The 12,805-nt window shown below is 36.5% G+C and overlaps 1 protein-coding gene across 8 annotated transcripts in view; it reads left to right on the forward strand.

Annotated features, from left to right (window-relative positions):
* Positions 1–12,805, forward strand: part of cacna1ea (calcium voltage-gated channel subunit alpha1 Ea) — a 344,022-nt gene that overhangs the window by 295,595 nt on the left and 35,622 nt on the right. For all 8 annotated transcript variants that reach the window (XR_015925303.1, XM_088599066.1, XM_088599061.1 and 5 more), the window contains 7 exons: positions 1,170–1,229; positions 1,824–1,930; positions 3,477–3,573; positions 4,719–4,879; positions 6,746–6,883; positions 9,464–9,665; positions 11,695–11,859. Coding sequence is in view for 7 of the 8 variants with exons in the window: in XM_088599066.1 (XP_088455192.1) it covers positions 1,170–1,229; positions 1,824–1,930; positions 3,477–3,573; positions 4,719–4,879; positions 6,746–6,883; positions 9,464–9,665; positions 11,695–11,859 (930 nt within the window). In the remaining variant the exon portion in view is untranslated. The remainder of the gene's footprint in view (positions 1–1,169; positions 1,230–1,823; positions 1,931–3,476; positions 3,574–4,718; positions 4,880–6,745; positions 6,884–9,463; positions 9,666–11,694; positions 11,860–12,805) is intronic.

Here is a 12,805-nt window from a genome sequence, read left to right on the forward strand (position 1 = left end):
AAGACCTGGTACAAAGCAATCATACAATGGATCCAACAAGTAATGCAATCTAAAATGCAGGAAAATTGGAATAAGGAAAATACAGTATATTCAACTTTATTATTAAAATGACGGAAACGTATATGTTAAAATCAATGCATTTTTTATTGTTTTAAAGCAATTATCGAATAAATGTCACCTCAAACATTGAGTTAATACTTAGAATTTGGTGGGTATTGCCACTGTTTTATTACAGTCTTTCACACAGAATGTTCTTTATGTGCATTATATAGTAGTATATAATATTGACACCTAACAAATGCTCCAAAGCCAAAACTTTGTGTTTCTTTTCTTCTCTTTTTTAGCATGGAATGAACCTTTACTTGTTCCTATAATATATTCATACAGTATATACTGTACAACAAAAATTACATATGCAGTGAATTATAAAATTCAATAGTAATACTGCTTAAAAAAGCTTTAGTAATACTTCAGTAACGAGTGCATCTCATTATCCATTACAAACAATTGAATGCCCATCAGGGAAGGTGTAAGGAGGTACAGTATAAAGCAGTAATAAAAAAATGAAATATTCTATATTCTATATTAGTATTGTCTTCTATATTCTATATTAGCACTTTATTCTATACAGTTTGAAGTTTTTATGTTTTCACATCCTGAAAGAAGCCCAGTCTAATACACTCAAGTAGAAATATAATAAATCTTAATCTAGAAAGAGATTAATTTTAAGTAGAAAAATTAGAATTGTTCTGCTACTGTATGTTATATGCTGTATGTATATCATATGTATATATTGGCCATATAGTGAATGATTTACTATACATTATCCCTTTACATAATTTAATATGAATGTATTAATTCCATGTAATTATTGTGGGATATTAATGTGCTGTAATTGTAAACCCTATTAAAATCCAATACTGATTTTTTCACAATACTATGAATAACTCAGTTCCTTAATTTATTATCACAATATCACAGTGCAATTACATATCAGAGAATTAATAAAATTAGTGTGGTTTTGCAGTTTTATTAAACTTGCCTTTAAAAGAAGCTAAAACTTAAAACTTTTTTTAAACATTTTTTTTAAACATTGCATGTCTTAGTTTTGTTCTAATTCAAATACAGCCATGTGTGTGCCTATGTTTTTATGTTCACATTTGTTGTAGGTTCTACGTTACTTTGACTATGTCTTCACCGGAGTCTTCACATTTGAGATGATTATAAAGGTGAGGCTTTCCTATTTCTTTCACCATCTGATCACAACTAATGTTACAATATACAGTATGTGTATAACTTTGGCACTATTGTAGATAAGGCTATTTAACTACTCTCCTTCATTGTATATTAACATGTTCAAAATAAACCTACTACTATTACAGTACAGTACTTGGGGAAGTTGAATCTGCAGTATAAAATAAAGCTGATAAGAGATCAGTCTCAAAAATTAAAATTGCATATAGAGAAACACAATTGCTGGGTGATCAGTGGGACTTTATAACTGGTCTGGGTATCCATGCTTTCAACTTTGCAACTATACTGTGTTACTCATCAGGAGGAAATCATCTCATGTATCTCATCATTGTAAATTTCAGAGGAAATCAAGGTCAGTCCTCATCCCTAGTCTTACCCATAAGGTCTGATTCATTTATAAATGGCATGTTTGAAAATGTAGAGTGGGTGGAATAAAAAGAACAAGAGACAAAGTAAAAGTTGAAAGGTGCCTACACTATCTATAATGTACTAAATTACAAAAGCATGTCAAATTAGATCTGTTTTCTGGGAGAATCCCTCTCGCCTCAATCTTTTGCGGAATTTTGCAGATGATCGATCAAGGCTTGATCCTGCATGATGGGTCATACTTCCGGGATCTCTGGAACATCCTTGATTTCATCGTTGTTGTGGGAGCTCTGATCGCCTTCGCTTTAACGTGAGTGTGTGGGGGAAAACTCATCTTTCAAAAATCCTGTCTCGTTTCTTGTCATGACAATTGGAATGTAAAGTAAGGGACCCCTATACTGTACGTACATATAATAAGCTCAAGTATTATATTCATATATCTACAGTAGCTTTTGTTTCTTCTCTTTAACAACTTTAATATGATTATGCACAGCATAAACACTCAAATAATCGGCAAAAACTTGAAAAAACAGGTCTATGATTTACAACTCTGACTCATTAAAGTTTAATTGATACGGTGGTTATTTACAAAGATACAAGGGAACACTGAATAAGATGATGTGCCATTCAATTACCTCTGCAAGAAATCACAGCACATTTTTAGATGCCAGGTGGTTGTCCCTAGTCTGAGCATCCAGGACATTTCTGAAGAATTTGAAAACTGAACTACACGTGTAGCTCATACAGTTTTCCCTCACACTCAATATTGTAGTTTATTGATCAACTGTCAGTTATTTTTTTAATCAGAAGCATTGGAATTGGAGCTCCTTTTTCAAGACTTCTCTGGCATGTGTATTTGTTTTTAATTTGACCAGCTCACAGAAAGCTTTGCTGTACATATTGGAAAATAAATCAATTTTAGAATAGTGTTGTTTCTTTTAAATCATTAAAAACATTACCACCTGACCAGTTGTTAGCTTTGGCTCTTATAATGTATAACTACTGTATATAACTTTTATTTTACTTCTGCATATTGTAGGACATGCATATCAGTAATAATGGAAAAGTCAAAATTCACACCTTAGGGCATTACTACTTAAGAGTCATTTAGAGTCAGTCCCAGTCTGGGTTGACAGAATTGAGGATTTCTGTCCCAATCTTCTTTAAAACAAACTTGTTCCTGAAAAAGAAACAAAAGAGAACAAAGTTGCTTAAGAGTGGCTCACCGTGGTAGGTGGAATACAATTCTGTAAAGCCAGTCTTTAGCAGCAATGTGATTTATTGTGTGTTTTCCCTGTTGTGAACATACATGTCAAATCTCTAAATCTCTGTATTCTGGATTTCTATCCCCTTTGTTTTCTTTGTTGTTCCTGTGGATTGTGTCGCTGCCAGGAATGTGATGGGGTAAAACACTTCTCTTTGTCTCCTTGGCCTGTACATTTCAAACTGTAGATATGTTCATTTCTCTCATTCCTTAAGAGCACACACTGTTGAGCAGAAGTGACTCTCTATTGGTTTACTTCACTTGTGTTTTCTGTAAAACAGGTCAGGTAGATTGAAGGGTGTATTCAATGTTCTGTACATGAGCTCTGAATACTGATATATGAAGATGAAAATTCATTGTAATGCATGGTGAAATAAGAAAATTTTCAAAATATTCTGAAATGTTATTAAAACCCAGTATTTGTGTATGTTATTTGTCCTTCATATTGCTGTCTGACTGTTTTTTTGTGTTCTGTAGGTAACTCTCCCCCTCCCCATTAATTAAAGGCATTATAGACCACAGTTATGTAGATTGAATATGGCCTGGCTAAGCTGGAGTAAGGATGAGACTCACTATGTTTCTGTACTGGCAGGAATAACAAAGGCCGGGATATCAAAACTATCAAGTCCCTGCGTGTTCTAAGAGTCCTGCGTCCACTCAAGACAATCAAGAGACTCCCAAAGCTAAAGGTATTGGTCACTATTCTAGAGTTGGGCTACAAAAAGTATCTGGTACCAGTAACTTTGATAGAGGTTGGTTTATCTTTTCTGAATAACCCCCTTTCCTCATACAGATTGACTGGTAGTGTTTCCCAGCAGCTGAGACTCAAATGGCGAGCAACTACTGCCCTTTTCAGAGTGTATCAGAGTGTATCAGAATACAGTATGTACTGTTCTAGGGGCAAAATCTGTAGTGTTTTAGTCATTTTTATCAAAATCTCCCACAGAGGCGAGAGAATCAATAAGGAACTGTGACCATAATATTGGATTGAATATATTTTCCAACTGTACAGAATTTTACGGTTTCAGTATGGTATTCTATAAAGAATTTAATCAGTTTTTAAGTAGACTGGGATAAGACTGATATGAAAACAGTAGCAAATGTATGGAAACAGTTTAGAGAGGTTTCTTCTTGAAGTACAGAACAGAATCTTCTAGAAGTCTAGAAAACAGAAGCCCAGATGGGCACTTTGTATACATATATAATATATATTATTTAAAAAACAGGACCCAATGAAGGAAGCAAAAGTTAATGAACTGGAAGCGCAGTAAACCTGTGATTCAGAACGTGACGTGGAGACTTCTGCATGTCTTTCACTAGTGATATTAGAATACGTAAAAAAGACATGTCAGCATATTTCTACTGTATAAGTCAAAACTGTGACGAAGATCAATATATTTTACAGTGATGATTAGAGATGACTTTGACACATGTACGTTAACATTTTAACCTTCTCCTTTGTGAAACAAAAATCTTTCAAAAAATGTTCCCAGTCCACACCACCAGGATTGTGCTGAGTGTATTTAAATTGTAACAATAATAAAATCTCTATGTATAAGTTATGGTAAAATTTAGAGATATATAAAAAACATATTCCTTGGAAATCATAATGTTTAGTTCAACATTCCTGCCCTTTGAGTTGAATGCAGATGGTACTGCCGCACTCCCGAGTGTAAGTCAAAATGATTAACATCCCTGATGTATAAGGAGCTGCAGTATGTTTAATAATTTACTTCTAATTCACACACATGACTTTGCACAAAAACATGCATTTAATAAGCTTGGCATAAGCCTAACCCAAGCCCAACCAAGTTAAAGCACTTTGTTTTTGCAGGCAGTGTTTGACTGCGTTGTGACTTCTCTGAAGAACGTCTTTAACATCCTGATTGTCTACAAGCTCTTCATGTTCATCTTTGCTGTGATTGCCGTGCAGCTTTTCAAGGGCAAGTTCTTCTACTGCACTGATGGCTCCAAAGACACAGAGAAAGAATGCCAGTATGTGTCTGTACACCCCCGACTCACTATGCTTTGTTTTGACAGAGCAATACAGTTGTAATAGTGGCATATATTTCCTGTATTTAGAAATGTTTAGGGTTCCCAAGAGGTGATGTGGTAAAGATATTCTTCTACGTGGAGCTGAAAGTTCACTTCTAAAATAAATACATACTGTAAAAGCATATTGCACAGAATAAAATGACAAAGTATTCCGTAGCCAGGAAAACAAAGTAGTTACAAAAGGCATTGTAAATTACAACAAAATCCTTTCTGAAAGTTTTTAGACAACTTTTGGGATGAATTTCCAGAGATTTGAGGCACAGCAAAAACAAGACCTTGTAATTCACAATTAAAGGTCACCCATGCCTTTCATCAAGGTTAGACTACTGTAATACCTTAGTTATTTGGATAGCTACTAAGTTACTAAATAGGATTCAGTATTTCCTGAATTCTATTACTCAGGTGCTACTTCAAACTGACTCTCATCATGAATTACAACAGCTCCATGTGAACTTTAGACTAGATGTCACAGTTCTCCAGTTCTCTGGGCACTGATTGCTCTCATTCCTAGTTATTGTATGCTAAGGTGTTCCAGCTCTAAATCTGTGATCGGCTGTCTGTTAAGCTGGTACACAGCTCTAAAAACAAGGAATGGACCCTATGCGTGGTTCAAGGTCACAAAAATCCTAAAACAGCAAATAAGGGAAATCCAGGGCCAGTGTCAAGAGGTGAGCAAAAGTCCAAAGCCAGAAGACAAGTTTAGTATAAAGTGCCAGAAACACAATCCAAAAGCCAAGGTCAGGAAACAGGCCAAAATCCAAAAGTCAGGCAAGGAGTCCAGGAAGAATTCAACAAAGGCTAGCTCAAGAGCTCAAAGAGTTGAAAACAATGCTGGGCACAGCTTGAACGAAGAGCAGGGTTTAAATATGTTTGGGGAAGGGAGGCATGGTGAGGTAGGGACACTGGGCAAACAAGGATTGGCTACTGCCATCTGCTTGATCTGCGCCACTGCTGCATAGATGAAGTAGGCTTTAGAGGTTGGGGTGCTCTCTGGTGACGGGATGCTGGAACTGTAACACTATCTCAGGATATGTCACCATGAAGACCAGGGTCTGCACAGCATATAATAGACTATTCTTACAGTAAAGGAACAAGTAATAGGTTTATTCCATGCTAAAAAGAGAAGAAAGAAAACACAATGTTTCGGCTGTGGGGCCTTCTACAGGTGTGACACTTGAGATTACACCTGAAGAAGGGTCCGTAGCCGAAACGTTATTTTCTTTCTTCTCTTTTCAGCATGAAATAAACCTATTACTTGTTCCTTTGCAGCCTACGCATGCTGACGCAGCTACCCACCTGAACTATTCTTACAGTATGTGCAGCACCACATCTGTGGGACTCATTGTCTAAATCCATTACAGATTCTGTGACTTTTGATGTTTTTTAAAATTGACTTAAAGACTCCTCTTTTCAAAACATACCTTAGTTGTATTCTAAGTATTCATAGTATGTCTAAGTTGTATTCTTAGTTTTATTGAGTGAGTTTGTTTTACAATATTTATTTCTGTGTAATACATGTGTGCTTTGGCACAGTTCCTAGAGTTTCTTGAAAGCACTTGTTAAGTAAATGTAATAAAAATAATAATAGCACTATTTTGGCAGAAACTCATCGTGTGTTTACACTGGGTAACAACATTCAGATCAGAAAGCATATTTTTAATCAGTCTGAGTATTTTAAGGAAAAGCACACAAGTAATATATTTTGCAGACATAATGTGTAAACTAGTTAGTGTCTCTTCAATTATGAAAATGTAACAAATGTACAGATTCATTCTACAGTTCATATATGCTATTTGCACCATTTAGGGGATTCTATATTGATTATGAAAAGGACAAGAAGGAAGTAAAGAAGAGGGAATGGAAGAGGCATGACTTTCACTATGACAACATCATCTGGGCTCTGTTGACCCTTTTCACCGTTTCCACAGGAGAAGGTTGGCCTCAGTGAGTATCCTGGTAGTATTTGGCAGTTCAGCGTGAAGATAATATTCATGTCATATTACCTGAGCAAACACTTGGATACTTGATATTACAGCAATATGGACCCTTTCAAAATAATGTAACAGAAGTTTGAAGGGAAGTTAAATTATAATGTCACAATTTCACTCTCCTACATTTAAATGCTTCCTGCCAATCCGGAACTCTGTGCACATCTTTCCCAAACCTCTGCATTTCACTCTCATCGAAGACAGATGTATCCCACGTTCTGCATCACAAAAGCTTTAACTTTATTGTGTTGGCCTCTTTTAAAACTGGACCAGAGTTGTTGTTTTATTTGCCTCTTGTCTAATAAGCAGATCTTCAACCTCACATTTTGACTGGAAAACATCTGGTTTTGGTATTGCCATGCTGTCTACTCTTCTTCCAGTGCTCCTGATGTTGTCAACCCTCCCTGGAACTCCAATCAACCCTGACCACTTTCCACTTCCACTTCCCTCCCATTTCTCTTCTCCTAATCATGCTCACTTCCCTGTCCTCCACCCTTTTCTCTCCATTTCTTATCAAAATCCTAACCTGTTGGATCCATGGCCCTAGCCCATTTCCCTTTCTTCAATCTGCCTCTTCATTGTCCTTATAAGAGCCCCCCCACCCCCCAGTTACATGCTTCGCCATCCCCGCTTGGCACCTGTGACTGAGTTCCAGCCCTGGCTGCTACAGTAATATGTCCCCTCCCCCCCTCCCCTCCCCTTACCCCTACCTCCGTTGGCGCTCAAATGGTGCAGTGTCTGCCCTCAAGTGTTTCCCCTCCCAAATCTGCCACCCACATGCATAGCTGACATTTTTGGGTTTCCAATGCATACGTCCTCATTTATTCTGTTCTAAAAAACTTCAGCAAGCGGTGATTCTAACTTTTCTTCCTACTTCCACATCAAGTTGCTCTCTCCGGTCACTGCAGTGTCTTTCGCTGTCCATAACAGACTTCGAGTTCAATCAATTAAAATACTATTTTAAAATAATACCATTAGTGTAAGAGTTATACTCACAATTTGGAATAAGGGTGTTATCAGGTTAAAATAACTAGGCCCTTCATGTAATCCATATTAGGATTATTGTTTAAAATCAAAGCAGTTTTTTTAGAGCATAACCCGATAAAAGTCATCCTCCTTCTATATTTATTAATCACTAAATCTTACTCAGAATGAATTATCTTAACCATTAAATCTTAAAAAAATTATCTTACTATCTTGATAATTCTTTGCTTAACTTCAAATTGGGACTTGGATACTTTGTACTTTACCTTCTGTACATGGAGAACTTTTGTTTTTCTCTTCTGTGCCGACTCCAAAAGTGTCCCATGAATGGATTTGCCATGAGAAACTTCTAATATTTTGGATTACGACCTCAGTGTGGGTGTGCTTTTATCACTTGTTCAGCTTTATTCATTTAACATCGCCCCCCCGCCCTCTGGATTTGTAATCTACAATGATAAAAAATATGGATAGAAACAAGTTTGCAGTGCCAGCAGCCAGAGAAACTTTCAGCTCCTCTGAAAAATGATTTCAGAAAAGATTTGGTGAACTTTGAGTGCATCTTTTTTTCTATGGGTTTCTACAGACTGCTCTGTAAGTGGTCTTTTCTTGTAAACAGGATATTTGATTGGTTCTTCCCCTATGTACTGTACTACAGTATGTAGAACTGGAGACCCTAGATTTTTTTCACGTGTGGTTGTCATTCTCTGTAGCTTTTGGTTTTATTTGATTAACATCTGGGATCTCAGGGAACATTGTTAATGGACTCATATATCTAAATTCATCAGTGTCTTAATTGTATTATTTTTTACATAAAACCCAAATATAAACCCTCATTAAATTGTCTCACATTGTTTCTCTAGTAAAAAGATGCAAATTATAACTGCACATTCACATCCAGTAAATTAAGAAGAAAATGACAATATCCTTTTGTTACTGGTGCAATACACTGACATTTTATTGCATGCACATGAGGAAATTATTGTGATTTGCCATTTGTCATGAACCAAAAGTGAAATTCACAGACTAGTAGAGTGCCACACTGCTGAAAGCCGTTCAAGGTGTGCATCTGCAAAGCATACAGTATATTATACTAAGCAGTAGTAAAGCCTACAGAATATGTAGGAAAGAATATAAAATGCTTATGACCTCAGAGCAGCAGTTAGTGGGCTAACGTTGCCAGGGTCCTATGAAGCATCAGTATCTGTATGGGGGAGTTTGCATGCTCTCCTAGTTTTCTTGGGTTCTCGTTTTCAGATTGGCTCTTCTAATTGGCTTTCCCCCTGTTGTTTGACCTCTTGTTGTTGTTATACAGTCTCCAAGTCATACATGGCTTTTGCTTAGTTGTATTAATACTGACAATGAAAATACTGTAAATTTTGACATATTCGCGTGATAGGGTTCATACATTTAAATACATTGTCTTACCATAAAATGTCACCTGTTCTACCTTTGACTACAAGCGATGAAGTGGTTGATCCAAGCAGGCCCTGAGCTTGGATACAAAGGACTCTGTGTAAAAATGATCAGCCTGACTTCACCTCTACATCTGCAGGGTTCTGCAGCACTCGGTGGATGTCACAGAGGAGGACCGCGGGCCCAGTCGAGGAAACCGCATGGAAATGTCCATATTCTATGTGGTCTATTTTGTGGTTTTCCCATTCTTCTTCGTCAACATCTTCGTGGCTCTTATCATCATCACTTTCCAGGAGCAGGGTGACAAGATGATGGAGGAGTGCAGCCTGGAAAAGAATGAGGTGACAATGACACTGTGCTTGTTCCCTTCCTGTACTACCTTCATACAAGACCCAGTCACCACTGAAACAGAAGCAGCTGCAAATTACATTTGTGTAGCAACATGCATTGGTCTGCATATTAAGATATACAGTAATAATATGGAGATTATATTGGTCTCAGGTTTGTAATTAAATTGGTAATGTTACAGTATGTTTTGTAGTATGACACAGCACCATAATTTTATATATACTGTACATAAATCACAAACCATAATTAGTAGCCATAGCTGTCAATACTACATTTTAGTCCAGGATTATGTCTGTTTGCATTTAATGATAATATAATTTGTACTTTAACATTAAAAGTAGTAGTGTAAGACATTTCAATATCTATGATTTATCTATTTAGTGATCAATGATTTTGTTAAAAAAACCATATAATAACCTTACAAATGCCTCCAGGTTGAGCTTTTCAAATTTGAAAGGAGTTGTCAATAGACCCAGGAGATAGTATAAATATAGTTCACAACATCTGTGGTAAACCCAATTATAACAGTAAGCTTCAGCAGCTTTATTTGTATAATTACTTTCTGCAAAAGTTTCACTTTGCATTTTTTATGTGAAGTGTTGGATATTATGTTCGTTGTCGAGACAGTGACTCACAAGGCAGCCATACAGTATTTTTGATCATAGCCAGATCACGGTTTGGATTCTGGAATGTAAGGAGTGCTTTGAGACAGCCTGCACTTTGATTTACATTGTGTATCCCAAGTATACAGAAGACATGACATTATATGGTATCTCTGTATAAATATTGACTGTCTCACAGATCCCACACAGTACTTTCAAGAGCCTACCCTGCGGTTTGCAGGATAGTCAAGCGAGCGTGATGTTTTCATTCAGAGCAGCTTTGGGTTGAACTGAAAACCTCTTTATTGAGAACTGCCCCCAACTGGTATGATGAGTTGCTCTGCTCACAACTGAAGCAAAGCATTAGCACATGGCTTAAGTACAGAACAAGGAGTGTTGGTTCATACTCGCATTACCTGACAGAATTCAGTAGCATCAGCTGGAAAAAAGAGGAATCAGGAAAATCAGATGCAATATACTAGGTCATGCAGGATAGCACAATCCATTAATTCCTCTGTTATTAAACCCAAGGGCTTTAGTAGGCTGTAGTTCTGCTTGTGTCATATCCAGAATTAGTTGATTAGTCATTCATTTTTCTTGATTTGGGCCTTGACTGTTCAAAAAATGACTGAAATTTTCAAGAGCCCCACTGTGCACACAAAACTTGTGCTCTATATCCTGTACTTTAGTCAGACATGTCCATAATGAAAACCTGGGGTATCTATGACTTAGTTCAACACAGAACAGTAACAAATATGTATTTTGCTATATTATTCAAGATTTTAAATGATTATTATTAGATCATTGTTTTGTTAAAAATGAATTATTCACGTTTGCCTTCTTTGTGATTTAAACCTTTTTAAATTACACAATTCCACTTCTAATTCAAAGTTTAAAAATACAAAAGCTAATTTTGTCTATATTTAGATGTGTTTCAACACAGTCCAATTTCAGCCTTTTTTTTATAGCCTGGATAGATTATTTTAGCAATCAGTTGGTAATCAGAAGGAACTTTGTTTATTCTACTTGGTTAAACAACTGAAAACTGCTCTCTTCTGCTACTAATATTATATAGTTGTTTAAGAGTTTGTCTTATTGTGAAGTAAGAACAGTTTTGAGATGACACTGGCTCTTTTTTGTGCCACTGAAAACAGTAAGCCGGTCTAATTATTTCTTTACTCTTGATACCAGTCAAGAAACCAACTTCAAGGAAACTGTCCAGAGCCATCTGTGTTGTCACCATTGTTTCAGGTTTTGTGAGTTGCTCCAGTCACTTCTAGCTTACCTTGTATAAATAAAGAACCAAAGTAACTTTCAGTACCTAGCATAACTTTAAGGATAAGAAGTCTGAAAATGTAGCAGAAGGTGAAGAGTAAATTTTGGGAAGACATTGATATCCTTGTTCATTCTTTGTTTTCAGAGGGCCTGCATTGATTTTGCAATAAGTGCCAAGCCCTTGACTAGGTACATGCCCCAGAACAGACAGACCTTTCAATACAAAGTGTGGCACTTTGTCGTCTCTCCTTCTTTCGAATACACAGTGCTGGCCATGATTGCTCTCAACACCGTCGTCCTGATGATGAAGGTAATGTTTTTGTTCAGTTCTCTTACTTCCACTTATTTCCAGATGTAGATAATGAATGAGGCGTTGCCATTTTTGCTGAGGTTATACATCTTCTGCCAGTGTTTCACTCCCCTCTACCTTTCTCATCCAGCATGTTGATGAATTAAAGTCACCGCTTGCCTGCCACATACAGTATATTATTCCTTTGTTTATTTGTTTATTATTCTCTTATGCCCTAGGAAGAATGCTTGTCAGAGTCATTTTTTTTGCTAGCAGTCAATTTGCAGTGAACAAAAACTATTTTCATACTCCTCAGGAACATAATCTACTGGAAATAAATTTATTTTCACAATACAAATTACACAAAGCAGTGTCTTGTTTTGTGTTTTGTCATACCTTAAATACCACATTGCTGTGAGATGTGACACTGAATGGAGTATTTTGAGAAGCTGTACCATACCTCCTGTGACAGGTTGGAACAATAGACACTGCCTCCTGTACAAACAATGCAGCCTGTTTACTTACTGTACAATTATATGCTTCTTAGTGATCACACCTTAATTTATCGAATATTTTTCCTGTTGTCAGCTTTTTCTATGTGAATAGCAACATAATACACAAGAGAAAGACAGCATGTTCAGTCGCTGAGACCAGAGACTAAAGTTAGTCAGTGTTTTCATTATACTTTGTTCATGCTTACTGTACTGTATGTCTACCTACAAAATCTATAGAACAGATATTATCTGTGCTGTCACTCCAAACTAGAGTTCCCATTTGGGTATCTTCATTTTGACTTTACAATAAAGGTGTGAACGTAGAAGAGCCTTACTATGAAGACTGAGGAAACTGAACAGGTCCCACTCAAGAGTACAGTGCCCCAAAACATAAGAAATGCATAATAAAATAAGGCTGCAGCTTAGGACACCAAAACTTCCCCATTTTGCTACCTGAATTAAAGTAACTTGCA

The sequence above is a fragment of the Lepisosteus platostomus genome, chromosome 11 (genome assembly GCF_059453375.1).
Source record: "Lepisosteus platostomus isolate fLepPlt1 chromosome 11, fLepPlt1.hap1, whole genome shotgun sequence".
Taxonomy (NCBI): Eukaryota; Metazoa; Chordata; class Actinopteri; order Semionotiformes; family Lepisosteidae; genus Lepisosteus; species Lepisosteus platostomus.